Here is a 27,335-nt window from a genome sequence, read left to right on the forward strand (position 1 = left end):
CAGGATTTCCTACTTGAATCATGGCACCCCGCCCCCAACCCAGGGGGCATTTGGGGTGCTGAGGAGGGGGTGAGCAGGACACGGCCCCCCCAAGGCACTGCAGACAACACTGACAACACAGCCCCCCCGGAGCAGAACAAAACCTCTCCCAAACCAGCACCTCCCCCCAAGTACCCCACAGTAAGCACTAATCCTAACCCCAACTCATCTCTTCCTCAGGGCTTCCCCCCTCAGCTCCTGCCGCACCCCAGCCTCGCTCAGGGTCCCCCCCCCACGTCGGAGCACTCCGAGCACACGGTGGGGGGGCAGGGGGGGGGGTTACCGGGCCGGATCGTCTCCGCTGTGCACCCAGGGACAGCCCCGGGGGCGGGCAAGCAGCTGCGGGGGGGGAGTGGAGGGGGGGCTGCCCGCTGCTGGGGGTGCAGAGCACCCTCTCCCGGCGCCGCCTGCGAGCAGCCACTGCGATTCGGGACTTTATTAATTATTTTATTTTATTTTTTTCCCTCTTCTGCCTTCCCAGCTGGGGCGGCTCGTCCCGGCCCGACCCGTCCCGTCCCCTCCGGTGCCGCCGCTCTCCGCGGAAGCCGCCGCCCGTCCGTCGGGGATGACGGCGCGCCCCGCGCCCCGAGCCTGAGCGCCTCCGGGTTTCCATGGGCGGCTCCGGCAGCGCCCTGCGCTGCTGCCCCGCCGGCGGCAAGGTAGTGGAGCCGGGTCTGCCGGGAGCAGGGCTGGGGGTGCGTGGGGTGAGGGTTTGAGGGAGGTGGGAGCTGGCGTGGAGATGCGGTTCGGGTAGGGGCTGGGAGTTCGCGTGGGGCTGGGATTTGCGCGGAGTTGGGGTTTGCTGTGGGGTGAGGGTGGCGGGGAGCCCCACTTTGCTGTGCTGCTGAGGTCCCGGAGCAGCCACCTGCCCTGCTGCACCCGCGTGGGGGAGAAGCCCCACAGCACGTGGAAGCTCATACCGAGGGGGTGCAGCATCGGGGTAATGGTATTAGAAGTGCTTATTCCACACAGGGTTCATCCCCAGCTTGTTGCTTGCCGTTCTCCCATAGCATCCCCCCATGTCCCAGGAGTGGTTCCCTCCCTCCCCACCCTTGTTCCAATGTACCCATCCTGCCCAATGTTACACTCTTGCAGGGAAATGCTGAGTCCTCCAGTGCACGGGTGAGGTCTTCTGCAAGTTAAACCCCAGACATCATCACCCTTTTCTTTTTGCCCTGCTCACACTCCTTTACCCCCCGCCATTGGCCTCAGGGCTGTTTGTGAGTTGGATGTGCTGCGTGCTGCTGTCGATGGGTGCTGGATGGGCAGCAAGGAAGTTGGCACAGCCCCGCAGTGCCCCCATGGCCCTGTGCAGGGGGGCAGTGGGAACCCACAGCTGAAACACTGCAGGATGTGTGGGGGGAGCAGGCACAGCCCCGCAGCCAGCAAGTGTCTTATTTACAGCACTCGAGAGCTTGGCTGCTTCTCTGTATCATGGAAAAAAACGTTCTTCTCTGTGTCATGAGACCAGATGCTTCTGGGCCGGTTGATGACGCTGAGAGCTTGCAGGAAGGGGGCACAGGGCAGGAAGAACCCACAGCCCCCACAGTTCCAGGTGCTGAGAGGCACACATGTACCGAAATGCGGAAATTTCAGCCTGCAGACACCTCCCTTCCTGCGCCCGCTCTCTAACTCTTCTGTTCATCCGCTCGGCTTGCTGCAGTTTGCACCACGCACAACGTCCCCGCTGCTATGACTCAGGTGCTTTAATCCTGAAAGCAGCACCGAAAATCCCCTTTATGGCCAAAAGAGGTAAAGGAAGGCACACAGCACCGCCAGCCATGTCCTCCTGCCCAGGGCACCACAGCGCGCAGTGTGAGACCTCCACCCTCCCACTGCTGATGGATGTGCCTTTAAAGCACATCTCTTGGGGTGGGGAACCCCAGAAACCCCCGGGACAGAGGGGTCCCCACAGGGGGATGTGACCGGCCCCATGGCAGAGGTGACCTTGGGGAGCAGCAGCAGCCAGGGGAGGCACTGCTGGGCAGCCACGTCCTCCCCAGCAGCGGCGGCTGATAACCCTACAATTCAGTGATTCTGTGATAAGGCAGTGGGGGCAGGTGGGAGCCTGGCTCTGGGGGCCCCTTCCCCTCCATGTGTGCTCACTGCTTGGTTGGATGCCTTTCAGAGAGATCAGGGCTGAGGCTTGGATGCTTTCCAGGGCTGGGGTGAGTTTGTTTTGGAGATATAGGAACTATATGTAGCAGCAGGAGGCAGGGGAAGGTCAGAATGCAAAACGTGGGGCTGTCGGCGGCGGATCCGACTGTACAGGGGTGAAAGTCACCCTGAAACAACCTCTGCAGGAGAGCAGCAGAACGCAGGTCCCGTGTACTCTGCACTGGGCATCTGCTGAGACCTAGGGAGGTGCTTTAGGGCCATCAGCCAAATCCTGTCCCCCCTCTCCACAGCCACTAAGCAATACCCAGCAGCCCAACTGGGATTTGAATGTTCGTTTCCTGCCTCTGTGTGATTTCATTCACTTACCACAACGTTGCGTAGTTTCGTTGCTTCGTGTGAAGCACGAAAAGAGGAAGAAAACACAGTGCATAAAAGCACTGAGAGCTGAGGCAGAGGCCCACAGCTGCCTGCAGGTACGTGGGTGCACACCTCGAGGTGCTGCAGGTTCAGGGGGAAGCTGCTCAGAACTGACCCCAAACAGTTCTGCTCCACCAGGAGAAATATTTTGTTGTAAGAATTTGAGTATAGACATGCATGCCTTAATTTTGTTTTAAGCTGCAGGGTGGTTTTGGCATGAGCCTCTCCAAACCTGAATGCCTCTCCAAATGTCTTCGTTCTGAAACATCCCAGAACCAGAACAGCAGCACCTGCAGGACATTCTGTGTGGTTCTCCCAGTGCAAACTCTGCTGCAGCTGGAGCAGCTCTGGGGCTGCTGTACACGCGTTTAGCTTTCAGTCACTTGGTTTTGGTTTTGTGGTGAAGCTCTCCTCCAAGATAGAGGAGCACTCAAGAGCTCATTGAGCTGCAGACACTCTTCCAGTTGCTCCCAGAGGTGCTGTCACCTGCAGCCTTAGGGCAGGGATTCAGATCTGGTGAGGCTGATGCACTGCTCACCCCAGGCAATGATTTCGGAGCTGATGCAGTTGCCTCAAATCCAACTTGATGGGCAGCAAAGAGACTCTGGGGCTCCATTCCACTGAACGTGGGCACAGGAGAGAGGGAAAAGTGCCCCAGAGCCATGCTGGGGACATGGTCTGCGCACAGCCGGTCCCTGGGCATCACCTTCATGGTGTTTTGAGCACCCTGGGCTGCGTCCCCTTGGCTGTGCCATGGCCATGCCCTCTCACAGTCTTGCCTTCATCAGGCTTACATCTGAGACCTACTTCTGGAAGGTGTCCCCAAAGGCCTCCATGGCCATTGTGCAGCCATGCAAGGCACAGAACATGCTGTGCTGTTTCCACTTTGCACCCTTCCCGCAGCTGAGTCTCAGGCACAAGGAACCCTTTGGCAGACGTGCCAGGCTCTTAAATCCCCATTTCCCATTCTCAATGCCCTGAAGGATCAGCTCGGGGCTGGAGCGGAGCTGCAGGCAGGGAAGAGCCCGACCTCAGCATGCCGCATTCACACCGCACACGGCAAATCCCGGCTGCCTCCACCAGCACCATAGAAGGGCAAACGCAGCCGGGGCTTCCCAGAGGCTCAGCGTTCCCCGCTCTCTCTCTGGCAGCACGCTTCCCTGCAGCTGCAAAAGAGGGGCAGCCAGGGAGCGGAGCAGCACCGCGCCTGTTTGCTTTGCTTTGCTTTTTTCTCCAGCCAGGCTCCCTAATGGGGTTTGTGTTTGGTCACGGTGCGCCCCAGGGAAGTAGGGATGGAGGAGGGTGAAAGGGACTCAGACAAAAGTTTTGCTGTCCCGTCCTATTGTGCATATCATGTTTCTCTTGGCTAGAGGCAGCAAAAAGGCAAGCAACAGCAGGGAGTGCCTGGCCAGGAGCTCAGCGCCCGGAGGACAGAGAACGGTGAGAAGGAAATGTCTGTCTCCATCGATGCACTCACTCAGGGTACTGCTATGAAAGCAGTAAAACAGTCCCCACGAGGCTGATGGAAGCTCGGGGTGATGCCCCAGCTCCAGCACGGGAAGGGACGATGAAATCCCAGTGGCATCTCAATGGTATCTTAGTGGTATCCCATCATCTTGGACAGATCGGCCATTCCCAGGGCAGGAGGCACTGGGTTGCCTCCTTTCACAGCCTGCTAACGCCGTCCCATTAGTGTTAATTTGCACTGAGTGTGTTGGGAGGAGGGATTTGTCCAGTGGAAGAGCACAGAGGGGCTGATACCAGCTGGATGTGCCCGGTTTCAGCCCCGTTTGTTTTGCAGCCAATGGAGCCGGCAAGGAGCAGGCAGCGCCGGGGGGGGAGCACGGTGAGGAGGGTGTGAAACTGCTCCAAGGACAGGAGGAGGAGGAGAGGCTGCGAGGAGCCCGGGGGGCAGAGGATGAGGGACAGCGAGGTGTCAGCACCCAGGTGGGTCAGGAATCAGGATGCTGCGGGGTGCACTGCTTGGCTGCAGGGACAGCCTATGGGACATTCAGGGTCTTGTCATCTCCAGGTGGAAAAGGGAAAGGACCTGGAGCTGAAGGAAAAGTTTGATGCCCTGAGGAGAGAGCATGAGGAGACCCTGCAAGGTGAGATCCCTGGGCAGAGCACAACCCCCACCTGCTCCCCACAGCCTCTCCAGCTCGTGTGGGGCTGTGGGACGTGGGGACGCCACTGCTGGTGTCCTTGTGCCAGTGACACTCAGCTCTTGTTCCCCCTACAGAGCTCCAAAGAGTGCACGAGCAGGAGAAGCTGCTGCTGGCAGAGTCCCACCACAGGTCCCAGGAAGCCTTACAGGTACCCATGGGGAGATCCTCAGCCCTAGGAGGACCATCTTGGGGTCTCCAGTATGCCGTGCAGTCCTGCTGTTATTGGGCTGCCCCTGCTGGAAAAAAAATCCCAGCTGCCTCCTGCTTCTTCCCCTGCTGCCCAGGAGACCATCACCGCACTGAAGTCCCAGCTGCAGTCTTTCCAGGACAGGATGAAGCGGGTGGAGGAATCACTGCTGAGCAGGGACTACAAGAAGCACATCGAGGTGCTGGGATACACACAGCTGGTGGCCTATGAAGGACAACCAGGGTGCAAATATCCGTGGAATCATAGAATGACTTGGGTTGGAAGAGGCCTTAAAGCCAATCCAGTTCCAAGCCCCTGCCAAGGAAAGGCTGCCACCCACTGGATCAGGCTGCCCAGGGCACATATTGGTGTCAGGGAGGTGTCCTGTTCCTGGGAGGTTGGCACAAAGTTTCCCTGGTGGACCCCAGCAATGGATGCACAGAGGGCACTGGGACAGCTGAAGGGGTGAAATGCCATTCCTGGGAGGCGTGTGGGCTGTTTGGGGCTCTTGAGCACAAGTGAAGGGCAAATCTTGGCACATTGAGTGTACAAACCTACTGTGGCATGAAGGACCCCAGCTGTGAGCACCATGCCAGCAGGGTCACACACGGGCAAATAAGCCAAGGTGGAAGCACCAAGTGCCAACCCTGCTGCCGTTCTGACCCCCCTCCCCCGTACCCCTAGGAGCATGGGAGCCCCAGCCCCTTCTGGGAGCAGGAGCTGGAGAGTCTGCACTTTGTCATTGAGATGAAGAATGAGCATATCCACGGCCTGGACAAGAAGCTGCTGAACCTGGAGAGTGTGGTGGGTTCAAGGGGGGTGCAAATGGGTTTTGCTCTTTCTATCTCTTGATATTCACCCGAATGCATCTCCTCCCCACCTGAATACTGACCAGTATCTGTGACTGAATGGAGCTGGATGGAGCCTGGTTACTCCCTTGGAGCAGGGAGGTGTCATTGAGATGGCTTCCCACTGAGCACAGCACTGGGGGACACAAGTGGGTGCTCCCCAGTCCCCTCCTCACCCTGGTGTTCCCCTTGCAGGCAGAGAGAAACCTTCTGCTGGAGGAGAAGGTGAAGACCTTGCAGCAAGAGAATGAGGACCTGCAGGTGCGCACCCAGAACCACCTGGTGATGACAAGGTAAGCACACACCCATCAGCTTCACGGCTGAGGTTGGCACCTGAGGAGGCACAAGGGACAGTGGTGGGGACGTGGATCCCACAGCATTGCCCTTTGCCCACAGGCAGCTATCAGAGGAGCTGCTGGCCATCCGTGGGGCGCTGGAGAAGGAGTCGAAGCTGCGGGAGCAGGCTCACCACGAGAAGGAGGAGCTGCTGTACCGTGTGCTCAACGGGGGGGATGGCTGCCCCTTCCCCATCGCTGCCAGTGACGTGCCTCTCATTGCCACGTAGCGCACAGCCCAGGGGGCAGCATGGCTGTGAGTGCCCCCACTCTCCAGGGCCGGCCCTTGGGGCGGCCCTACGCAATGGAGCACTTCCCAGGACGCCTGCGCCTGCCTTTCCCCGGCCTCTGCTGCAGGGGGGGACACGCTGTGCCATCCCCACACCCCTTTTCTGGGGGTGAGCGGGGTCAGCTGGAACACACAGATGTGCGTGGGGGTTGGATCTGACCTAGCGCTTGGCTCTGAGAATATCCAGCATCAGTGCTGCCTGGAGGTGGGGTGGGCATGGGATGTGCTGGTCCCATTCCCTGGGGCGGGCGGGCAGTCAGAGCTCCCTGCTGCCACCTCCATCTCCAGCATCAGCTCCCAGGGACCTTTCCCACGCCCAGGTATGACCCTGCTCACTGCTACACTACAGCCGAGCCCTGCCTGTCCCTGCTGCAATCAGCCAGCACCACCAGCCCCATCTTCTCTCCCAGTGCTGGGTAGAGATTCACATCTGGGAGCAGAGCATCCTTCCACAGGATGCCAGCAGGTCACATCCCCCTGCTCCAAGCCAGGGGTCATCAACAGGTCCGTGGGGCCGCTGCACACAGATGGACACAGGTATGGGCTGGATGCACACAGCACTTTCCCCTGGGCACACATGACTGCAGTGGAACAGTCACCACTCCAGAGGCTGTCATCAGTCTGTCCCCTCCTTGGGGCTGTGTAGGTCGGGGTGTGGGTGTCTGTGCATGTGTTTGTGTGTGTGTATGAGTTGTGCACCAGGCCAACGTGCTACTGGCTGTAACAATGACAAGTCGATGAGAAGCAGCAGCCTCGAGAACCCAGCGTCAGTGTTTTTGAGGACCGGTGGGGTGGCAGAAAAATAACAAAACCAGCAAAAAAGCTCGACTGCTTTATCCTCTCTGAACAAAGATCCTTTAGCAGGGGCTTGCCCTGGGGGTTGGGGCTGCTCAGGGACAGCAGCTCCCTGTGCACAGGGTGGATGAATCCAGGCGGTGGGGACCAGGCCATCCCCTCCAGCCCTCCCCAGGCACATGGGTGCTGCATCCCCAGCCCTGTCTTCCTGCGTCTCCCGGGGCTGGTGGTTCTCAGCACTGTGCCAGATCCCATAGCCAAAGTAAATGAGGAAGCCTGGAAATGAGCAGAATAGAGTGGGGGGCTCTCTGCCCTCTCCTCCAAACTCTTTGGGCCATGGATTAGAGGATGGGATGCTCCCACTGCCCTGTCCTAGTAAAGCAGGCATCTCTCCACCACCCACTCCCCACCAGCAGAGCAAAGCAAGGTGCAGGGCTCACCAAGGGCCATCCAGAGCAGGTACCGCAGCCATGCGGCCGCACCGAGCTGTGCCATCAGGCAGCTGTTGGCGGTGATGCTGAGCAGTGGCAGGAAGGGCAGGCAGGGAACCTACAGCCGTCAGGTCATGGGGTCAGCCTGGACCCCTTGGGGTAGCTGCAGCCTACCTGGACTCTTTGTGCTGTGGCTATGGCAAGGGGAAGCCCAATCCCATCACTGGGATATGGTGCTCTGAGGGGTGCTGCCACCCAGCCCGTGCTGTGGAAGTGGGTGCTCACGGGGTGGTTTGGCTGATAGGTGCTACACTGGGGCAGGAGGTGCTGCAGGTGCTCCATCCCCTAGATCCCTTTCCCTAGGGAAGGTCCCTGAGGCCGCTTTGCTCACCATGAAGGATGCTCTCTCCCGGCTCTGGGGCTGCCTCCAGACGAGCAGAGCGGCCACCAAGATTCCCAGCAGCAGCAGAACCAGGGCAGCCCCGCAGCCGGCCCCATGGGCATGCAGGCAAAGCAGCGCGGCACCGCTAAGCCCACCGACGGCGCCGAGCAGCGCGGCTGTGGGGATACGGGTCAGTGCCTTAGGAGCAGCTCCCTGCGGCGACAAGGGACAGGGGGCCGGCGTGGGAGCTGGCAGCTCGGGACTGTCTGCGTAGCTTTTAGCATGGAAAGCAGAAAGCGAGAGAGGCTCCAGGAGAGGGCAGGAGGGAGCTCAGCATGTGCGGCAGGGCGTGATCCAGCCCACCCCGCCACGTCCCCACGGGTCCGCCCACACCAGCTCTCCAATAGCCCCCACGTGTACCGATGGCCAGCAGAGCCCAGGACACCACGGTGTAGGAATGCGGGGTGGGATGGGGGGGTGGCCTCAGCACAGCCTGCCACCAGGACCGTGCCACCGGGACCTTCCTCACGGGAACATCCTGGGTGCAGGGCTCAGGGCGGTACCTGAGCAGATGTTCAACATCAGGCAGTGATGCTGTGTGCCCCCATCCCCCCCTCCCCAGCCCACCCTGCAGCCACACCTGAGCAGAAGCACACAGCCAGCCACCAGTGAGTAGGACAGCAGCGTGCCGAGGGACATGGTGTCCACCAGAGCCTTCAGGTCAAGGAGGAGAGCCAGGAGAGCTGCAGGGATGAGGAGCACAGCATGGGCCATGCTCTCCCTGTGTCACCACTGCAGCAGGGCTCAAGCTGGTGATGCTTCAGCCCCTGGGCACAGCACCAGCCTTCAGCACCCACTTCTGAGTCTCCAAGAGACCCTCTGTAGGAATTTCCCAGCTCCTCGCTTTAGGGTTGCTGGTTCTGCTTGGCTCCCCCCACAATGAATTTAACCTTAAATGTTGCTCAACTCATAGACAGGCTATAGGGGCTCTATATAGGAGCTCTGAATGAGAACAACTTTGGTGGATAACATCTAGCTCAGTAACTTGCCCACCTGCCACTGCTCCAGACACCAGTGTGGCCACCACCGGGCACTGACGGCGGCTGACTTTGGCTAGAGGACTGAAGAGGAGCCCATCTCGAGCCATGGCATACAGGATCCTTGGCATGGGGAACATGGAGCCCAGGAGGCTGCAGAGAGGGGAGAAAAGGGCAGCACTCGGGAGGTAGCACCCTGCACCCAGGGGAGCTCCCACTCTTCTGTACCATCTATGACCTCTTCAAGACCACATTGGCATGGCTGTCACCTCCCTTACCATCAGATAAGGGCCAACATCACAGGTGTGGTGTCCACAGGTCATCTGGGCACACCAGGACCCCCGCTCACCTGGTGATGAGGGCACACAAGGACCCCACAGCCACAGCATGCTTTGCACTGCCCCAGCCAACATAGTCAAAAGCCACTGGGAAGGGGCTGGTGGTGTCCAGGAGGTGGTAGGGCATCATCAAGGTGAGGGCAGCAGATACTCCAAAGTATGCCAGGAAGCAGATGAGGAGGGAAAGGATGATGCCCATGGGGATGGATCTCTGTGGGTCCCTCACTTCTTCCCCTGAGGAGGACAAGATGAGGCTGGGGAGTGGATCTGCAGCATCTGCATGGGTGCAGAGGATTTACCCCCATAGTGGAATTCACAACTCCATCTCTCCTGGCTCACCTGTGGTAGCAATGCAGTCAAACCCAACAAAAGCATAGAAACAGGTTGCAGCTCCAGCCAAGGTGCCAGTGAAACCATATGGCATGAAGCCTCCCACCCCAAAGACACCAGTTTTGTTGTCAGCCATGGACTGGTTCCTGTGAGGAAGAAGAGAAGGAAGAGTCAGACAGCATAAAGGGGTCTCAGGATGGGACTTCGGCTCTAAAGCATATTGTCAATATCCCCACATCCCCTGCAACACAGAGCATGGAGACATAAAGGGGAAAGTGGAATTTCCTTGGAGAGAGCGTTAGGGGGCCACCCATCCATCCACACCCCATGAAGGCAGCACTGGGTAGCAGAGCCACTCATACCCAGTTCCATGGGCTGCCCAGAGCAGATCCTCTTCTCGCAGCTGCCAGTTGTTCAGGTCGCCCTTGATGAAGCCACTGGCTGTGATGAAGAGCAGGACAAGCACATTGAGGGCAGTGAAAGCTTTGTTGATTGTGGTGGACTCCTTCACTCCAAAGGAAAGCAGCCCTGGGGAGAAGAGCACAAAGCTGTCTGTGCCCTTGGGGTGACACCACAGTGGACATCACTGGGGATGGTGGAAATGGAGGACAGCAGTGGGATCCTCCTGCGCAGTAGGGTGGTGTGGGGTAAGCACACTACCTGCCAGCAGCATTACCAGGCATGCAGCAAGGACATCGGGATGCTCCGCCAGCCCTGCTGAGTGGATGGGGGCATGGGCATCCAAAAACCTCCCCATCCTCTTGCCAAGGAGCTCATCAAAGGTAGCACTCCAGGCTCGAGCAACGCTGGCAGTACCTGGGGAGAGGTGATGGTGTTGACTTGGGCACTGCTGGGGATGCCCCCAATGGAGCTAGGCAAACCCACGGCCACCAAGCACTGGAAGGGTCAGAAGTGCCCTATACCGATGACATAGGACAGCAGCAGATTCCACCCAGCAATGAACGCCCACAGCTCGCCCACTGTCACATAGCAGTAGAGATAAGCAGAGCCGGCCATGGGCACGCGCGCCCCGAATTCGGCATAGCACAACCCAGATAAAATGGACACAATGGCTGCAATCAGGAAAGAAATAATGATACTGGGGCCGGAGGTGGTCTTGGCCACATCCCCCACCAGCACATAAACACCAGCCCCCAGCGTGCTGCCCACTCCCAGTGCAACCAGGTCAGAGGGGGAAAGGCAGCGGCGGAGGCTGGAGGGCACTGAGCTGCCCGGGGTCTTCCTGCGGAAGAGCAGCATCCAGGTGGAAAGCAGGCGGCCCCAACACGGCATCTGCAGGACAGCAAAGAGATAGTGTGAGGATGCTGCATTGGGGGATGGCCTCAGAGGGCACTACAGGGGACCACTGGCTGCCACAAGGATGCTCCCACTGCACCATAACCACACCATAACGCATCTCAGGCAGGGGACCGTGAGCCTGCACAGTGATTCCGTGGCTTGCTAATGTCACCAAAAAGGATGTCAGCCTTGCAGCAACCCCACACTGGTGGACATTGGTGCCCTGGTTGGTGCTGCGGTCTGCATGCCTTCCCCTGGGAGCTCCCAGGAGCACAGCAAAGGGCACTGCATGCCTTCACATTCCCGTGGTGCTGCACTGTGCAGCACGGAGTTTGGTCCCGTAATCTTCTCTTCAAGGGGCCAGGATCTCAGCCAGACATCCAGCCTGCCTTCCCACCCCATCCCCAGCTGCATTTCCTCATCGCACACCATCAGTCCCACTCAGACCCCTTTTCCCTGATCATTTTGTTTCAGTCAGAAGGTTATCAAAATCTAAAGCATCTTCCTGGTAAGACCAACTACTCACCCTGGCAATCCTTTAGGAAAACTTCTCCAGCTGCAAAGTGACCCTCAGGCAGCCCCAGTAGCATCTGCGCTCACCCCTTGGGCTTAAATCCCTTTGGGAACACCCTGATCCTCCCTCTGCCCACCGCCCCTGCCCTCCGCTGACCACCGCTCTTGCAGTACAATGGGAAATCTATGCAGAAATATTTCTCCCATAATGCCTTCCAAACCATACACACGAGCACACAATGCTAATGGGCTCAGGGACATTAGCGAGGGGTTTCCATTGTTTCAAAGCTGCTGGGGCAGGTGGAAGGGGGAAGCTCTTCCCTCCCTCTCCCTTTCCATGGTTCCTGCAACAGCAGCACCCATCCAGATTTGGGGGGTGCTGAGCCCAGGGGCTGCACTCAGGCAGTGACGTCTCCATTGGAAGGGGACATCAGCAGGGAGGGGACAAAGCCTAGAAGTACACAGAGCACACAGAGCACAGAGACATGGTCTGAGCCCCACATCCCCAGTGCACCCCCTGAGCACCTCTGGGGCACTGAGCACAGCGTGGCACCAGGAGGAGAGCGGGGCCATCGTCCTGCAGCGCAGCACAGGCTGAACAAAGCCACATTTGTCACCCACGCAGCCTCACGAGTGAGGTCTCCAGCCACCAACGCCTTCCCCAGGGAACATTGCCCTGGGGGGGAACAACAGTGCAGGGGGTGCAGCATGAGTAGCTCCTGACAATAGGGTGTCTGTGGTTCCCTGCGAGACAGTCCAATCCCATGCTGGCCATGGGCCATGTCACAGCCCACCTGGGATCAATGTTACAGGCTGGGATGCCAGGGGTTAGGTGTCAGCACCACGCATCCCAAAGCGGCCCAGCTTTCCTCGTGCTGCTGTCACAGCAGGGACATCACTGTAGCCCTGTGCTGGTTGGGGAAAGGTGCTGGCGGGGAGCAGGGGCTCACCCTGGTGCAATGGGGGGCTGCAGAAAAGGAGCACCGTGCAGATGCTCAGCCTGCAACTCCACCCATGGCTTTGCTGCAAAGTCTTTGCTCTGGGTTTGCAGGGGGACCGAGCAGCTCTCCTTGCAGCACACAGCTCCTGCCTCACGTATGCCTGCAGCATCCAGATCAGCATCTTGCAGCTTGCTCAGCACCTTCTCCTTAACAGAAGGGGGGAAAAGCCTCCCTTGGCTTTGGCAGAGGGCATCAGGGATGGATGCTGCAAGTTCTGTGCAGGTGGAGATGTCTGGCAGAAGGAGCGGGCAGTGGGGCACCCTGGTGTTACCCTGGAGAGTGGCAGCAATGAAATTTCTGCAGCTGAAACATTATCCCTGCGGTCCCCCTGCAGCCCCACAGCCTCACCCAACACTGGGGTTTCCTACTACCATCCCCAAGCCCTGGCAGGGACGGGCAGCATCTGATCACCCCACACTGCGCTCATCCAAAATCACGGGGTTTGGGGTGGGGAGGGTGGGAGCGCAGCTCTGACCCCGTAGCCACGGCGGGCGGGGATTGGGGCCGGCAGCAGTGACGTTGTTAGGAGGGAAGGAACAGCTGCAAGGACGGGCACACGGCCACCAGTACGCCAGCAGCGCGCCTGGCTGCTCCGCTACCCAACAGGCCTGGGCCGTGCTGGTAAGTGTGAGCTGCCGTGCAAGGGGCGTGCAAAGCAAAGGCACCGCGGTGCAGTGCGAGGGGAGAGGGGAGGGAGGGGGAAGCGATGGTGAGGGGTGAGGGATGCAAGCAGAGGGGGGCTGAGGGGACGCTGGCAACCAGCCCTTTCTTTTTCTTTTTTTTTTTTTTCCTTTCTTTTTTCTTCTTTTTTTAAACTTTATTTGCAAAGCCATTCCTTTCTAACAAAATCCGGGGCTGCGCTGCTGTGGGGATGGAGGGGTTTAGGGGCGCTTTTAGGGCACAGACGTTGCTGCAGGGCCAGGGCCCATGGGTGTGTCCGGCAGTGGCGATGTGGCTTTGTGCGCTCTGAGCTGCACAAACACCCATCACCGTGCCCTGGGACACCCACACCTGCCCTCCACGGAGGGAAATCCCATTTCTTTTACTAACGGTGAGGTTTTGTGCAGGGAAACGCCTGAAATGCACTTTAGCGCAGGGGACTTTTGGCACTAGGGTGTGGCAGGGGACCTCGGGGACCCCCCCCGCCCCCCTTTTCTCGGTGGGGAGCACATCTGCAACGTTTCCAACCCCTTGGAGCTCTTTTTCCTCCCTGGGGCAGGGTGAGAAGTTCTGGGTGTGCCACAGCCTCTGCCCTGCTGCAGTGACAGAGCCATGGTGTGGGCCAGGGCAGGATCCGGCCATCTGCACCAGGATTTTGGCAAGGGCTTGCAAGGAGCTGAGTGTGCTGAAGTGGCTGCAAAGCAGGGCTGATGCAGATAGGACAGATGGTGTGTGTGCATCATTTAGGGCCACTTTTGGCCCAGGGGCACAGAGCTCTCCATCAGGTTAGGCTGGGGGCTGCATGGAGCTTCAGTCACCTGGGGAAGAGTTGGATCCATTCTCTCTGGGTCTACACAAATGTCTCAGCCCCACGGTGAGCTCTGCTATGAAGGACAGCAGGCACACTGCAGGCACTGGGTGTGGCAGGGCACTCACTGCTGTGATGAACAGGGCGGACTCAGCCTGGCTGCTGCATGCGGAGAGGGAGGGAGCACTGTGCTGCAGGGCTTCCTCTGTGGCTAGAGAGGATGAAGCCCACATCCCCTGCGACACAGAGGGTCTTGAGAGGCATTGGAAGCATGCACGGGCCGAGGGCTGGGATCCATGGCACCCATCTGGTGCACTGCAGCCCTGCTGCAATGCTGGGGCTCTCCCAGAGCTGAAAAGAGAAAGCAGCAGCTCAGCTTTTCTGCAAGACTTCCTGCCCTGGCAAGGATGCTTGCAGAAATGCTCAGTGCCAGAAGGTGCCCTGCAGCACGGGCAGGGCCTCACCCTCCTCTGCTGTCTGCCCTCGCAAAGACATGGGGTGAAGCTGGGTGAATTTGTGTGCTTTCCCCCTGCTTGCTGCCCGGCTGGAAGCCCAGAGGGGCCCAGCTGTGCCTTGTGCTCCTGTGCAATGTGTAGCAGAGGGAGGCCGGCACTGGCAGAGCGCGATGGGGACGGCGCTGGGGCCAAAGGCTCAGATGGTGCTCAGGGACTCCTGCAGGGCCGCCCTCCATTTTCCAGCTGTTCCTCTCCCTCCAACAGCTTTCTCAGAATTGCCTGGGGACTTTCTCCATGGGGGTGGGGAAGGTTTACATTGAGACAGACTGCAGCTATAAATGGTGATGATTGTTAGAAAACAACCTACTTGTTACCCTGGAAACCCCAGAAACCCATCTAGGTTTCCGGAGCTCCGCTCTGTGTACTGAGCTGATGGCAGTGCTGATTTGGTGTGCAGAAACCCAGGTGCTGCCTGGTCCCATATGGCAGCAGGGATTCCCCAGGCATCCCTGAAGCCAGGGTGCCTTCAGGGCCATTGGGATGCACGGTCACAGCCCAGCAGCATGGGCGCATCATGGGGCATGGCAAGGAGGTGGGATCAGTGCCAGAGCATGCTCCCCAAAGAGGATGCTCAGCCCATTTCCACATATTCAGCACTTTCTTCCCCTCATGGGTTCTTTTCTGCAGCAGCAGGAAACTGTGCAGGCTCACATCATCTGCACTGCTCCCATCTTGCTGCCAGGTGCCAAAGGAGCTCAGCTGTGATCCCTCCATGGTCACCCTACAGTGCCCTGGAGGGGACAGGGAACACCCAGCTGTCTGTTCTGATAGATGTTGCAGGGTACCAGGGGATGTTTTGGCTCACGTCTGTTTTTCTGCTTCCTCCTTCAGCTCCTCTGTGTCCTCATCCCTGCGATTCCCATGGCGCCCAAAGGAAAGGTATAGTGACTGCACTCTATGGGGTGCTTGGGTGGGATGGGTTCTGGGAGGCCATGGGAGTGTTGCCCCCAGGGCTGGGATAGCAGCCGTGTGGTGTGGGGGTGTGGTGTGGGGTCTGTGCACATTCTGGTCTCCCCAGGCAACACCAGCAGATAGAGGTAATGCTGGGGGGGGGAACTAGAGGCAGGCCAGGGGCAAAAATCCCTTTGAGACCACAGTGGGATGGGGGAGAGAAGTGGCTGACTGCCCTGCTGCTCGCCATTGCCTTTAGAAAACACACCATTATTGCCTCAAGTCCAGCAAACCGCGGCACCTCACTTAGTGGTTGCCTCTGAGTGGGGAACTGGGGCACAGCGCGGGTGAGCATCGGTGGTCCAGAGCCCAAGCAGCTGCTGAGGGTGGGAGCGGAGACACGCTGGGAATTTTGCCTCCGCCCCACCAGTCCCAGCCTGGCTTATTTTTAGCTCTGAGATGAGTCAGAGGCTGGAGGAGGGGAGGTGGGGGGCCCTGAGCTGCTGGAGCAGGGCGACGGAGGGCTTGGAAGTGTGGGAAGGCACAGCGGGATGGATGCTGCTTCCCTCCCCAGCAATGTTCTGCACCACTTTGGGGTCCTGTGGGAAGCAGGGGGTGATGCACCTACGTCCTGCCTCAGTTTCCCTGATTCCCACCACACAGCACTGCAGCTGGCCTTGGCTGCCAGCTCTGTGTCACCCACCCATGAGATCCCAGCACCCTTCAGCCACCCTTGTCCCTTCTTGCTGCCTCTGGGCACCTCCCTTTCCCTGCCTCTCCTTGTCAATGCCATGTGTGTGCTGGCAGCAGGAGGGTCTGGAGCTGCCGGGAAGTGGGGCTAAATGCAGCTCTCGGATGAATCAGCTGCAACACGATCTGCACCCATGCCTGCACGCCTCCCTTGAGGACAGTGTCTCCTCTCTGCAAGCTCTGGTCCCCAGCCCTACTCCCTTTCCCATATGAAACTGCTAACGGAGTTCCACTGCTCAGCTCTTCCACAGCAGAGATGTGTCCAGTTCCTTATACCACAGCATTGTGTCAGTTTCAGATCTGCTTCCATCCCAGGCTTGTGCTGACAAAATGCAGGGTCTGACCCCAGGCTCTGCTGGGATGACTGACCCTGGGCAAAGTTAACCTGGGGACAGAAACTCCAGCCTCTGCTCTTTCCAGTCCCTGCCTCATTGCTTGGACCCCATGCAGAGCTCAGGCATCCTCAGCATCCTGAGGGTTTCCCTGCTCACAACAGGAGGCAGAGAAAATGACTTCCTTTTATTTGCTTTGGGTTTGCACTGCTAATTCCCTGAAGCCCTGCTGCTTTGCAGGGGTCCCTGCATTCAGGGGTCTTCCAGGAGCTTTCTCTTTCAGCCACCCAAACCCTCTGAGCTGCCCCCAGGAGAGCCAACAGGACTACTAACAAACACCTGGGTCAGGGAGGGCTGCACTCAGCTTAACCTTGGGCAAACAGAGAGCAGTGCCAGCAAAATACAAGTGGGAAGGTCAGTCTGCAGGGACATGAGACACAAACAATTTATGCAGCAAGGAGAGCAAACAGGAAAGGAAACAATTGGAAAGAAGAACAGTGTTTGGGTTTGAGGCTGAGCTCAGCTCTCTCAGCCCCAGGCAGGAGCCAGCCTCATTCTGCTGCCCCTCAGCCTTCAGTTCCTCTTCCCCCCCTCTGAAGCACTGGTCATGGGCTGCCCTCCCCCTGCATCTCCTTGCTTCCTCCCTCCCAGGTTTACAGGGGCTCGGTGAAGGACTTCCCAGGCTTCAATGCCAGCCAGGATGCAGACGCCTTGTACAATGCCATGAAGGGATTTGGTATGGATGCTCCTCGAGGCTGTCACCCCAGGACCACCCTGATGTCCTTTAGTTGCCAACTGCATGCTGGGTGCCCCGCATTGCAACCCTTCCAGCTGCTTAGTTCAGCAGCATGCCAAGATTGCTCCCAGCTCCCCCTCTTCCCTTCCTCCCCACAGTTCTGCTTCTGCTCCCACCCTGAGCCAGCAGCAGCTTTGGGCATGGTGGGATGGTGATGGTGAGCCCAAAGTGGGGTGGGACCCAGCCATGGGGCCAGACACAGCCACCTGACTTTCCCCACAGGCAGTGACAAGGATGCCATCCTTGACCTCATCACATCCCGCAGCAACAAGCAGCGTGTAGAGATCTGCCAAGCCTACAAGTCCCAATATGGGAAGGTAACAGCAGAAATGTGCCCTGATCCGCACCCCAAATGCTGCATCCTGCGCCCTCAGGGGATGCTGCGCGGCCACAGGCATCTCAGCCCCTTCCTCCTTCTCCTTGTCCTCTCCCAGGACCTCATTGCAGACCTCAAGTACGAGCTGACGGGCAAGTTTGAGCGGCTGATTGTAAGCTTGATGCGGCCTCCGGCTTATAGCGATGCCAAGGAGATCAAAGATGCCATTGCAGTAAGGGCTGATCGGGCTCTGGGAGCCCTCTGGGGATGCCCTCAGCTCTCCCTGCTGCTCACAGGGCTGTGTGTCTGTGCTCGAAGGGTGTCGGCACGGATGAGAAGTGCCTCATTGAGATCCTCGCCTCCCGCACCAACCAGGAGATCCACGACCTGGTGGCTGCCTACAAGGACGGTGAGGGCTGGGGAAGGGCAGGGGAAAACTAAGGGGATCTCATCTCCCCCAGCGCTGAATTTTCCATCTTTCACTAGCATATGAGAGAGACCTGGAGGCTGACATCGTTGGGGACACATCAGGCCACTTCAAGAAGATGCTTGTTGTCCTGCTTCAGGTATGTCTGTCTGTCTGTCCAGCCTCGGCCAGCAGTGGGTGCTTCACCCAGCAGAGCTGAGCCCATGGCCATCCCACAGGGCGCCAGAGAGGAGGACGATGTGGTGAGCGAGGACTTGGTGGAGCAGGATGCCAAGGTGAGGCTCATGGGTGGCATCTGAGTAGGGTGGCATCGGGATGAGCCAGACCTGGGGCTGCAAAGCGTGCAAGTAGCACTCTGATTCAGGCTCTCTGCCCCCTCCCCATTCCATAAGGACCTGCTGGAAGCTGGTGAGCTGAAGTGGGGCACTGATGAGGCTCAGTTCATCTACATCCTGGGCCGGCGGAGCAAGCAGCACCTCCGTATGGGTGAGCACCTGCAGGGCTTGGGCACCTCCTGCCAAGGCCACCTGCATGGACCATGGGGCCTGACTTCTTCTGGGGCACATTGCATGCCCCAGAAAGGACTGGGCTGACCCACAGGAGGGATAGGGATTTCCAAGCCACTGGAACACCATACCTACAGAGTGGTTTATACCCTAAAGGGGTGCTGTTCCACTCCTGGTAGCCCCAAAAGGGCTCAGCATCCAACACTCTACTCTCCTAACGCAGTCTTTGATGAGTACCTGAAGATTTCGGGGAAGCCAATCGAGAGGAGCATCCGGGGAGAGCTCTCTGGTGACTTCGAGAAGCTGATGCTGGCAGTAGGTATGGTGGTGCAGTTGGGTGGTGAAACCATCACTGGCGTTGCTGGGGCTGCATGGTGCAGCACAAGCACCAGTGGGGTCAGGGGGGTGACTGTGCAGGGCAGGCTGCCATTGTCCCCCCCTTCACTTTGTCCATTTCCCCTGCAGTGAAGTGCATCAGAAGCACAGCAGAGTATTTTGCTGAAAGGCTCTACAAGGCCATGAAGGTGGGTACATCGCCCCAGCCCAAGGAAATCTCCCCTCACCATGCCAATGAGTGGCTGTGAAGCCAGGACTTGTGTCCTGGGACCTCGGCTCTCCCCTACAAAGGACTCACCAGACTTGGGATTGAGGGAAACCCAATAGAGAGCCCCAAATCCAAGCATCCTTCCCAGTGTGAATGGGTTTGCAGTTGCAGGGCTTGACACAAGGGATGCTCCATTGCAGGGGTTGGGCACAAGGGATAACACGCTGATCCGCATCATGGTGTCACGCAGCGAGATTGACATGCTGGACATCCGGGAGGTGTTCAGGACCAAATATGACAAATCTCTCCACAACATGATAAAGGTGAGGGCTGGGGAGTCCTGCTCTCCCAGTGCTGCCTCCCTCCCAGTGCTGAGCGTGGGGCAGCCCATGCGCCAGGGCTCCAGCTCGAGGGGACAGCTCAGGGAGCCCTTCTCCCTGTGCCAATCCTACGGCACCATCCTGTGACCATAGTGCAACTCTGCCATGCACCATCATCCATCTCTGTCCATCCTTCCAGGAGGACACCTCTGGAGAGTACAAGAAGGCGCTGCTGAAGCTGTGTGGAGGGGATGATGAGTAAGAACACCTGCCACCCCCTTTTCCATCCATCCTTGTCCCTCTGGGGCTGGGTACAAACCTATGGTTTGGTTCCCTGCGGAGTACCCAGCTGGGTCTGGTGACCTTGTGGTCCCCTTAACACTCCCACCACTGATGCCACAGTCCCTTCCACTTGCCCCATGCCCAGCACATGGTGGCTGTGGAACCCTGGGGATGTGCAGGACAGGGTGGCTGCAGGGCAGGGTGCAACTCACTGTCTGCCTGTCCTTGCCATCCCATTGCAGTGCCGCAGGTGAGTTCTTCCCCGAGGCAGCACAGGTGGCCTATCGGATGTGGGAGCTTAGCGCGGTGGCCAAAGTGGAGGTCAGCACCCTCAGCCCCTGCCCCCAGCCTCCTCTGCTCACCGCCAGCTTGGGAACTGCCTGCTCCCTTCTGTCACGGGGCACTACCCGTGTCCCCTTTCTACCTCTTGCTGTGTGCCTTCTTACAACTCTTGTCTCTCTGATTTTGGGGCACAATGTCAGATCAGCGTAACTTTGCAGGGCTAGCCAGTCCTGTCCCCACTAACCCGTCTTTCAGAAGCCTCTCTCACTGAGGCAGCAGCTCCTGCATGTCTGTGTGATGCAGCCCGCACAGCCCCGGGGCACTCACCCCAGAGCAAGGGTACCCAGGGCACAGTTGGTGGGACCTGCATGTGGCTGGAGGTACCTAAAACACAGTGCTTTAGGGCAGGCAGAGAGATGCTCAGAGGGCTGGGAGCCCCAGTGCTGTGCTGGGAGTTGTGTAAGGACACTGGGCATGATTTCTTTCTGTGCCCCTCTCCTGGCTCTCAGCTGATGAGGTCTCAGTGCTAGGGGATGGCAAAAAGCAGCACACCAAGACACGGGGCTGCCTGCCACCTGCTCCCCTCTCTCTGCTGCCTGGCTATGGTTTACCCTCAGATGGAAGGGGTGATGGTATTGGGGACATCCTCACCCAGCTCCAGGTGCTCGCACTAATCCACCACCTGCTTTGGCTTGGGCTTGCTGGGTGGCACTGTCCCTCCCTCCATCCTTCCTTCCTCCCATCCTGCTGCCTACGGGCAAACCCACACACTCTGTATCTCCACAGCTGCGAGGAACCGTGCAGCCCGTGGGCAACTTCAATGATGATGGTGATGCGCAGGTGCTGCGGAAGGCAATGAAGGGTCTGGGTAAGTGCACCCAGCCCCATGCTGAATCCATGGGGAGATGCTCCCCAACAGATCCTGGGGCAGAAAACACATGCAGGGCTGCAGAATAGCCCTGGGACAATAAAGCATGAGCTTTGTAGCTACGTAAGCTCCTCCTCATGCACCAGTTTGCAGGGGGTGACAATGTGCACGGCTCTATTGGACCCTTGGAGCCCCTCACCTGCATCTCTGCTGTCATTGCAGGCACAGATGAAGGGGCCATCATCGAGGTGCTCACACAGAGGAGCAATGCCCAGAGGCAGCAGATTCTGAAGGCCTACAAGGCTCACTATGGCAGGGTACCACTGGCTTCTCTTGTCCTGATCCATTGCTCTGCCTGTGTCCTTCCCTCCTCAATGTCATTTCCTCGCTGCAAGAAATCCTGCTGGGGCCTTCCCAGCTGCCTCCCTCCACACATTTCTCCCTGCTGCTGCATTGGACTGTCCCTGCAGAAGGAGCTGGCACACCAAACATCCCATTGCTTTTGCAGGACCTGCTGGCAGACCTGAAGTCAGAGCTATCAGGAAGCCTGGCCAAACTGATCCTCGGGCTCATGCTGACGCCGGCGCAGTACGATGCCAAGCAGCTGAGGAAGGCAGTGGAGGTGGGTGTCATAGTGATGCCATTGGCTTCTGCATGCACAGACAGCGCGGGTTTTGCTGCATGGACAGGATGAAGGCCTGGGGATGCTCTCTTGCAGGGGGCTGGCACAGATGAGAGCACCCTTATTGAGATCTTGGCCACACGGAACAACCAGGAGATAGCAGCGATCAACGAGGCGTACCAGCAGGGTATGGGATGGGAGGGCTGTGGGAAGCACTGAGGGCCATGCATTTCTTTCCCTTCCACCCGAGCCCCCTTCTCCTTATGGAACAAGAGCAGCAAGAGGCAGGTTAAATCCACAGCCCCTTCTGCCCCAGAGCCCTCTGGTTTAAAGCAGGCAGCTCTGTGTTCCCAGCAGAAAGGCATCACAGCTGCTGGGCTGGTCCCCACCTCCAGGCATAGAGGCATCTGGAGGCACAAAGAGACCCCACGGGTGGGTCACAGGGACAGTGGGTGCTGGTGGCTGGCAGAGCTCAGCTGTCCCCTTACCCTCAGCCTACCACAAGAGCTTGGAGGACGACCTGAGCTCTGACACATCGGGGCACTTCAAGAGGATCCTCGTCTCCTTGGCTCTGGTATGGACAGCTCTCATGCGAGGCATTGCTGCAGGTTGTGGGGATGTGGCTGTGGGCTGGGAGAGCCCTGTCTGTCCTCCCCTCACCTGGGACTTTCCCAGATTTCTTCCCCAAATCTCCATGATTTTTGCACTGACCCACAGGGCAATCGTGATGAGGGACCGGAGAACCTCACACAGGCACACGAAGATGCCAAGGTGAGAAGCTTACAAGCTGTTTGTATAGGATCAAGGGCATTGCATCCTCAGGGCAACACATGGTGCTGGGGTTGGGTCTCTGCAAGCTGCAGGGAGAAATGACAAGTGAAAGGATGTCAGCTCTCAGGACTGATTTCTGCAGCCCTGCCTGATGTGCTGGGTGATGCTGCTCCATGCACACATAGCAGCCCCAGGGAGCACCCAGCCAAAGCTGCACTGTTCTTGTGAAGAGTGGCTGCTTTGGGGTTCCACAGCACACAGCAGTACTGAAACACGGATCTTCAGCTTCAAAAGCAGCTTTGGGCTGGCTTGCAGGAGGCACTCACCTCTTTGCCTTGTGCATGGGGAAGCACTGAAGCTTATGCTGCTTTGCACCTCACCAGTGCTCAGGATGCTGCCCCAAACCATCCCCTGGTCTTCACTGGGTGATGATGAGTCAAGACCAGATGGGGAGGGCTGAGAGAGCAGAATTGGGGTGCTGGGCCCATCGCCTGGGGTCCTGTTCTTTCAGGTCGAGACTTCTCCAAAGGTGATGGAGAGCTTGGTGGCTGCAGGTCCTGCACTGCAGCCATATCCTGCTCCCTCGGGCTGCCTCCCCATTCTGCAGCAGGATGGCGCTGGGCTCTTCCCCTCTTTTTCTTCCCTTTGGCTTCATTTGGCATGTGGTGAAGAATGGGGAGGGGCCCCTTTCTGGGGCAAGCATCGCTCCTTGGGCCACAGAGCAAGGGGCCACCTCTCCCCAACCTAGCATCCCTGCCCCAGTGCATGCCATAAGCATGGGGACAGTCGAGCTGCTGCCAGCAGAGGGAGCGGCTGCTTCGCTTCTGCATGCGCTAGTGCTGCTGCTGGTGCTGCTGCAGAGAAAGAGAGAGCCAGGGATGACGAGCACAGGGATTGCAGCTGGACTGCAGCTGTCCCGGCGCCGGGTGGTGTTCTGCTGCAAAGCAGCGGTGGCTGGTGTGCTCCAGATCTGGGCTGCTCAAATCCAGCCCCAGCTCTGTCCCATTCTCTCAGTCCCCATTAGCCTGGGACCGAACTGGAGGAGGAGATGGGGGATTCTGCAATCAGCTCAGCCCTGGGGAAGCAGGGGACAGGTCATTTTGTGGGCTTTTGATAGACTTCCCTCACATTGTCAAAGGAAAGCGAAAGGTTGTGCAGCACCTTCTGATCCTGTTGTCTTCCTGTCTCTCTCTTTCTCTCCACCAGGTTGTTGCTGAGACCCTGGTGAGTGCCTGCCCTATTGCTCCTCAGCCTTGTGCATACTTCTGAGAGCTGCAGTCCATGGGTGCAGGGCTGGGGCTGGGGGTTCCTGTGTCCGGCAGCTCTGAGTTCCCTGTGCACTATTGGTCATCCACCTCAAAAGATGTTAAGAATAACTCTAATGACAAGCATTCCATCTTTTTCATAAAAACTGGAGAACATCACTTTTTGTCAGACACAATGCGTGGTTGTGCAGCTGGGAACCTTCACATTTATGAAGAGCTGACTGCCATCTCTCCCCTCGCTCTCTCCTCCTCCCGTAGAAACTTGCTGACGTTGCCAGCAATGACTCCAGTGACTCCCTGGAGACCCGCTTCCTCAGCATCCTCTGCACCCGCAGCTACCCGCACCTCCGCAGAGGTAGGACTGCCCCACTCCTCCCTGCTGGGGGGGATGTGACACTGAGGGACATGGTTTAGTGGGCACAGTAGTGATGAGTCAGTGGTTGGACTCGATGACCTTGGTGGTCTTTTCCAACCTTAATGATTCTATGATTATGATTTTGTCATTCTGTGCTGGATCCTGCCTGTGGCACAAGTGCTCTGATCGTTGGGTGGCCCCACGTCTCCAGCAGTGATGGGGAGGAGGCAGGGGGAGGAGATAGCATAGACCCCAATTGGGACGGTCGACTGGGGTCACCCAAGCTTGTCCCATGCTGTGCAGAAACCTCCGCATTTGATGCTTGGGTCTCCTGGGGCTGGGACAAGCGCTTGGTGCTGATCTTTCCTCTCCCCATCCCAAGTTTTCCAGGAGTTTGTCAAAATGACCAACCACGACGTGGAGCACTCCATCAGGAAGCGGATGTCAGGAGATGTGAGAGACGCCTTTGTGGCCATCGGTCAGTGCAGGGCACCAGGCAGCAGCCCCTTTGCCTGCGTCCTCCCTGCTTTGGGGCAGGGGGGCTCACAGCACGGCGTGGGGTTGGGACATTTACAGGGCATCCTATGGGGCTATGCCTGCACTCAGCTTCTCTCCCCTCTGTGTTGCAGTGCGGAGCGTGAAGAACAAGCCAGCCTTCTTTGCTGACAAGCTCTACAAGTCCATGAAGGTACAGATGGGCTCTCCTAAGGGAACAGGGCTATGGGACCCTCTGGGACTCTGATTTCATCCCATTGTTGCAATGGGGCTTGGCCTCCAGCCATCCCCAAGGGAGCAGGACTGAGCTCATACCAGTTCTGGATTAGCAGAGACACAGGAAGCTTGTGTCATGCCAGCAGCGAGCCCTGCATATGCCTAAGTGGTGACCTCCAAATTGGGCTGTGCTGGATATGCTGAGAGGCTCCCGTGCCCCTCTTTCTGGGTTTATTTGTTCAAATTCCCCTCCACAGGGTGCCGGCACAGATGAGAGGACCCTCACTCGGATCATGATTTCCCGGAGCGAGATCGACTTGCTCAACATCCGGGACGAGTTCATAGACCTGTTTGACAAATCTCTGTACCATATGATCGAGGTAAGGGGAGGGGGGCACCCCACTTGACTCAGTACTTTTTCTGGCCAAGCCATAATCTGAAGATCTGGGGGCAGAGAGCACTGAGCCAGATGTCCTCTTGCAGAAGGACACCTCCGGTGACTATCGCAATGCTCTGCTGGCCCTGTGTGGGGGGGGATGACTAGGAGGCCAGGCCAGCCTCGACGTCGTGTCTGAGCCAGCACATGCACACCCACCGCCTGGATGTCACCGCAGCTTCGGGGGCTTTGGGGGACGCGGGGGTCCTGCGGAGCACAGCTCGTTTCGCACCGGAGAGCAGCACCGCATTGCGGGAGGGGGGCACACGGGGAGGGGACTCCATGGGGGGGATTACTGTCTGCCTCAGTGCAAATGCATACACGAATGTGCCACTAGCCCAGGAATTTATCCGTATCAGAAAGATGGTTTTAAATCTCATGAATAAAACCTTACTGTTGCTGACGTTGAGGTGAGACCTGTCCATTTGTTCATAGAATTGTTTGAGTTGGAAGGGATCCTTAGAAGCTATCTGGTCTGACTTCCCTGCAATGAACAGGGACGCATGCAGCTCAATCAGGAGCTCGGAGCCCCATCCAGCCTGACCTTGGGTGTCTCCAGGGACGGGCCATCCACCACCATTTTAAGCAACTGGTGCCTCACACCCTTATCATCAAAAGGCTGTTAACCACTCTGGGGCTGGCAGCAGTGCATGGATGTCACCCAGAGCTTCTGAAAGCTCTTCCCATACCTCTGAAAGCCCCTGGCAGGTTCTGTGCTGTTCCCCTCTGTGCTGTGGTCAGGGCTGGATCTCGTGCAGATGGGGCTTTCATAAACCAGAGATACACATCAGGCTGAATGGCACCCAGCCGTCCTCACACACAGCTTCCTGTGCTTTCAAGTTGTCAAAACAGCAGTTGAAATGCACATGCCATGCAGGCTACACCCCCAAAGAGTTTATGTTTGCACTTCCCCCAGCTCCCAAGAGGAAAGAACTGGAATTTCCAAAAGTGGGAAATTCCAGCACTTTCAATTGTTTCCAAGTCAGAACAAAAAGTCTTAAATACCCACATTTTCCTCGGAACAGCCTGATGAGGAAAGGCTCACCTTCAAAATATCAAAGCAGCATTAGGAGTAATAATGCAACATTATTACAGTGTTTCAAACCCAGCTGAGGTCAAGCAGTAGCAACATGTAGAGGCAAACCACGGAAGCTGACATGCCTTGGTTTGGGGTTATTGTACTGAGCGTTCTCTTGATGTGTTCCTGTAAAACACCCCCTGTGACAAACATGCTTTTCTCGAGGGTGAGCAACCCCACTGAACAATTTCACCTTCTATGAGATTTCATAGAACATCCCAAGTTGGGAAGAACCCGAAAGGACCACTGAGTCCAACTCCTCCCTTTAGGTCCCTATAAGTCCTTGCCTTCCCTATACATGTGCAGGGATGGGCCTCCACCCCACTGACCGCTATAAACCTGTGACCAACCACTCCATCAGCCACTGGCTCTGAGCAGCACAGGACCACATAGGAGCCTCAGTGCTGCCTCCAGCCCTGCTGAAGCTGTGCCACTGCCAGCACCCCCCCAGGGAGCCCACCTGACCCCCACATTCCATTTCTCCATGTTAGGAATTTCCCTGGCACCCACTGCCAAAACAGTGAGATACCAGAGTCACACAGTGTTTGGGGACAGGGAGGGAGAGCAGGATGGGATTTCCTCCTCAGTGGAACACCCTCCCTTGGAAGAGATCTCTGGGCAGCTCCTGTTGCCAACAAGCCTTTGTCCTGCTTTCTGCACACAGCATTGCAGCAATCCATCTGCATCATCTGTTGCTGCAGCTGGAACAGAATGCAGTCAGCAGCATTTGAATTGCTGGAAATACTTGAGCCTAGTTAATATCCTATTTAAGCATCAGATATTTAAACATTCAGCCTTCACATTGCTGCGGCCAGCAGCACACCTGGGGCTGCTCACAGTGGGCTGTGCTCTGAGAGAAAGCTGCAAACAGGACTGAACTCAGCAAATTGCTGCCAGTGCCCAAACCGATGGGCACAGAGAAGGGAAGGAAGCAGGAGAGCTGTGAGCAGGGCACGGTCCAGAGGCAGGACCCCGCCAGCCACCCACACTTAGGGCTGTAGCTGCCAGGATCAGGGACTCACCCCAGCACCCATCTGCTCCGCACACTGACCAGCAGCACTGGAGGCAAGGGCTCACTTCCAGTCAAACCAGCGCTAGATTTCACAGGTTGCAACATCCAAAAAACCCCACAAGCTTGCATTCTGAGGGACCGGACCTCTGCCTCTGAGTCAGCTCCTGCAGCCACCATACAGCCTCTTAGCTACAAGAGCCCACCAGGAGCCACAACATCTGTGCACGACCTACAGATGCTGGTCTTGGTTCTTGGCCCAGC

General features: G+C 57.9%; 3 protein-coding genes across 6 annotated transcripts; 2 read left to right on the top strand and 1 right to left on the bottom strand.

Annotated features, from left to right (window-relative positions):
- Positions 1–622: 622 nt before the first annotated feature.
- Positions 623–7,211, top strand: CCDC69 (coiled-coil domain containing 69). Of its 2 annotated transcripts, none has more exons than XM_042826662.1 (9): positions 623–698; positions 3,945–4,014; positions 4,376–4,521; positions 4,607–4,682; positions 4,817–4,890; positions 5,027–5,128; positions 5,614–5,733; positions 5,973–6,070; positions 6,174–7,211. In XM_042826662.1, exons 1-9 carry the CDS (start codon positions 651–653, stop codon positions 6,340–6,342), a joined length of 903 nt encoding a protein of 300 aa, XP_042682596.1. In that variant the 5' UTR covers positions 623–650; the 3' UTR covers positions 6,343–7,211. The 2 variants fall into 2 exon arrangements, with proteins under 2 accessions (XP_042682596.1, XP_042682595.1); XM_042826661.1 differs by having other exon boundaries at positions 651–734.
- Positions 7,018–15,224, bottom strand: LOC122164547 (cationic amino acid transporter 2-like). Its single transcript, XM_042826647.1, has 12 exons — positions 15,162–15,224; positions 10,638–11,067; positions 10,375–10,530; positions 10,077–10,242; positions 9,724–9,860; positions 9,396–9,618; positions 9,063–9,199; positions 8,650–8,752; positions 8,430–8,572; positions 8,019–8,185; positions 7,637–7,745; positions 7,018–7,472 (listed from the first exon to the last, which is right to left on the bottom strand). The coding sequence occupies exons 1-12, from the start codon at positions 15,222–15,224 to the stop codon at positions 7,018–7,020; spliced, it is 2,289 nt and encodes a 762-aa protein (XP_042682581.1).
- Positions 13,052–25,387, top strand: ANXA6 (annexin A6). 3 transcript variants are annotated; one of them, XM_042826522.1, is made up of 26 exons: positions 13,052–13,148; positions 15,342–15,389; positions 17,135–17,219; positions 17,502–17,596; positions 17,714–17,827; positions 17,914–18,004; positions 18,082–18,161; positions 18,241–18,297; positions 18,415–18,508; positions 18,752–18,847; positions 18,994–19,052; positions 19,273–19,395; positions 19,592–19,650; positions 19,917–19,995; positions 20,743–20,824; positions 21,047–21,141; positions 21,333–21,446; positions 21,543–21,633; positions 21,941–22,020; positions 22,164–22,217; positions 23,424–23,441; positions 23,741–23,837; positions 24,220–24,315; positions 24,467–24,525; positions 24,806–24,928; positions 25,032–25,387. In XM_042826522.1, the coding sequence occupies exons 2-26, from the start codon at positions 15,372–15,374 to the stop codon at positions 25,086–25,088; spliced, it is 2,016 nt and encodes a 671-aa protein (XP_042682456.1). In that variant the 5' UTR covers positions 13,052–13,148; positions 15,342–15,371; the 3' UTR covers positions 25,089–25,387. The 3 variants fall into 3 exon arrangements, with proteins under 3 accessions (XP_042682456.1, XP_042682455.1, XP_042682454.1); XM_042826520.1 differs by lacking the exon at positions 13,052–13,148 and adding an exon at positions 15,137–15,192; XM_042826521.1 differs by lacking the exon at positions 23,424–23,441 and having other exon boundaries at positions 13,066–13,148.
- The last annotated feature ends 1,948 nt before the right edge of the window (positions 25,388–27,335 follow it).

The sequence above is a fragment of the Centrocercus urophasianus genome, unplaced genomic scaffold (assembly GCF_019232065.1).
Source record: "Centrocercus urophasianus isolate 14NV4802_14NV808 unplaced genomic scaffold, USGS_Curo_1.0 seq_26, whole genome shotgun sequence".
Lineage (NCBI taxonomy): Eukaryota > Metazoa > Chordata > Aves > Galliformes > Phasianidae > Centrocercus > Centrocercus urophasianus.

What these genes read in the sequence shown, in the direction of transcription:
- CCDC69 (XM_042826661.1), top strand. Translation starts at nt 651, where the DNA reads ATGGGCGGCTCCGGCAGCGCCCTGCGCTGCTGCCCCGCCGGCGGCAAG. An exon ending in AGCGAGGTGTCAGCACCCAG is followed by an intron (nt 4,522 to 4,606) that starts GTGGGTCAGGAA and finishes TGTCATCTCCAG; the next exon opens with GTGGAAAAGGGAAAGGACCT. An exon ending in TGCTGAACCTGGAGAGTGTG is followed by an intron (nt 5,734 to 5,972) that starts GTGGGTTCAAGG and finishes TTCCCCTTGCAG; the next exon opens with GCAGAGAGAAACCTTCTGCT.
- ANXA6 (XM_042826522.1), top strand. An exon ending in GAAGGCAATGAAGGGTCTGG is followed by an intron (nt 20,825 to 21,046) that starts GTAAGTGCACCC and finishes CTGTCATTGCAG; the next exon opens with GCACAGATGAAGGGGCCATC. An exon ending in AGCTGAGGAAGGCAGTGGAG is followed by an intron (nt 21,447 to 21,542) that starts GTGGGTGTCATA and finishes GCTCTCTTGCAG; the next exon opens with GGGGCTGGCACAGATGAGAG.
- LOC122164547 (XM_042826647.1), bottom strand. Translation starts at nt 15,224, where the DNA reads ATGGAGGGATCACAGCTGAGCTCCTTTGGCACCTGGCAGCAAGATGGG. An exon ending in CCTGGTAATGCTGCTGGCAG is followed by an intron (nt 10,243 to 10,374) that starts GTAGTGTGCTTA and finishes TCTTCTCCCCAG; the next exon opens with GGCTGCTTTCCTTTGGAGTG. An exon ending in TGGGCAGCCCATGGAACTGG is followed by an intron (nt 9,861 to 10,076) that starts GTATGAGTGGCT and finishes TCTTCCTCACAG; the next exon opens with GAACCAGTCCATGGCTGACA.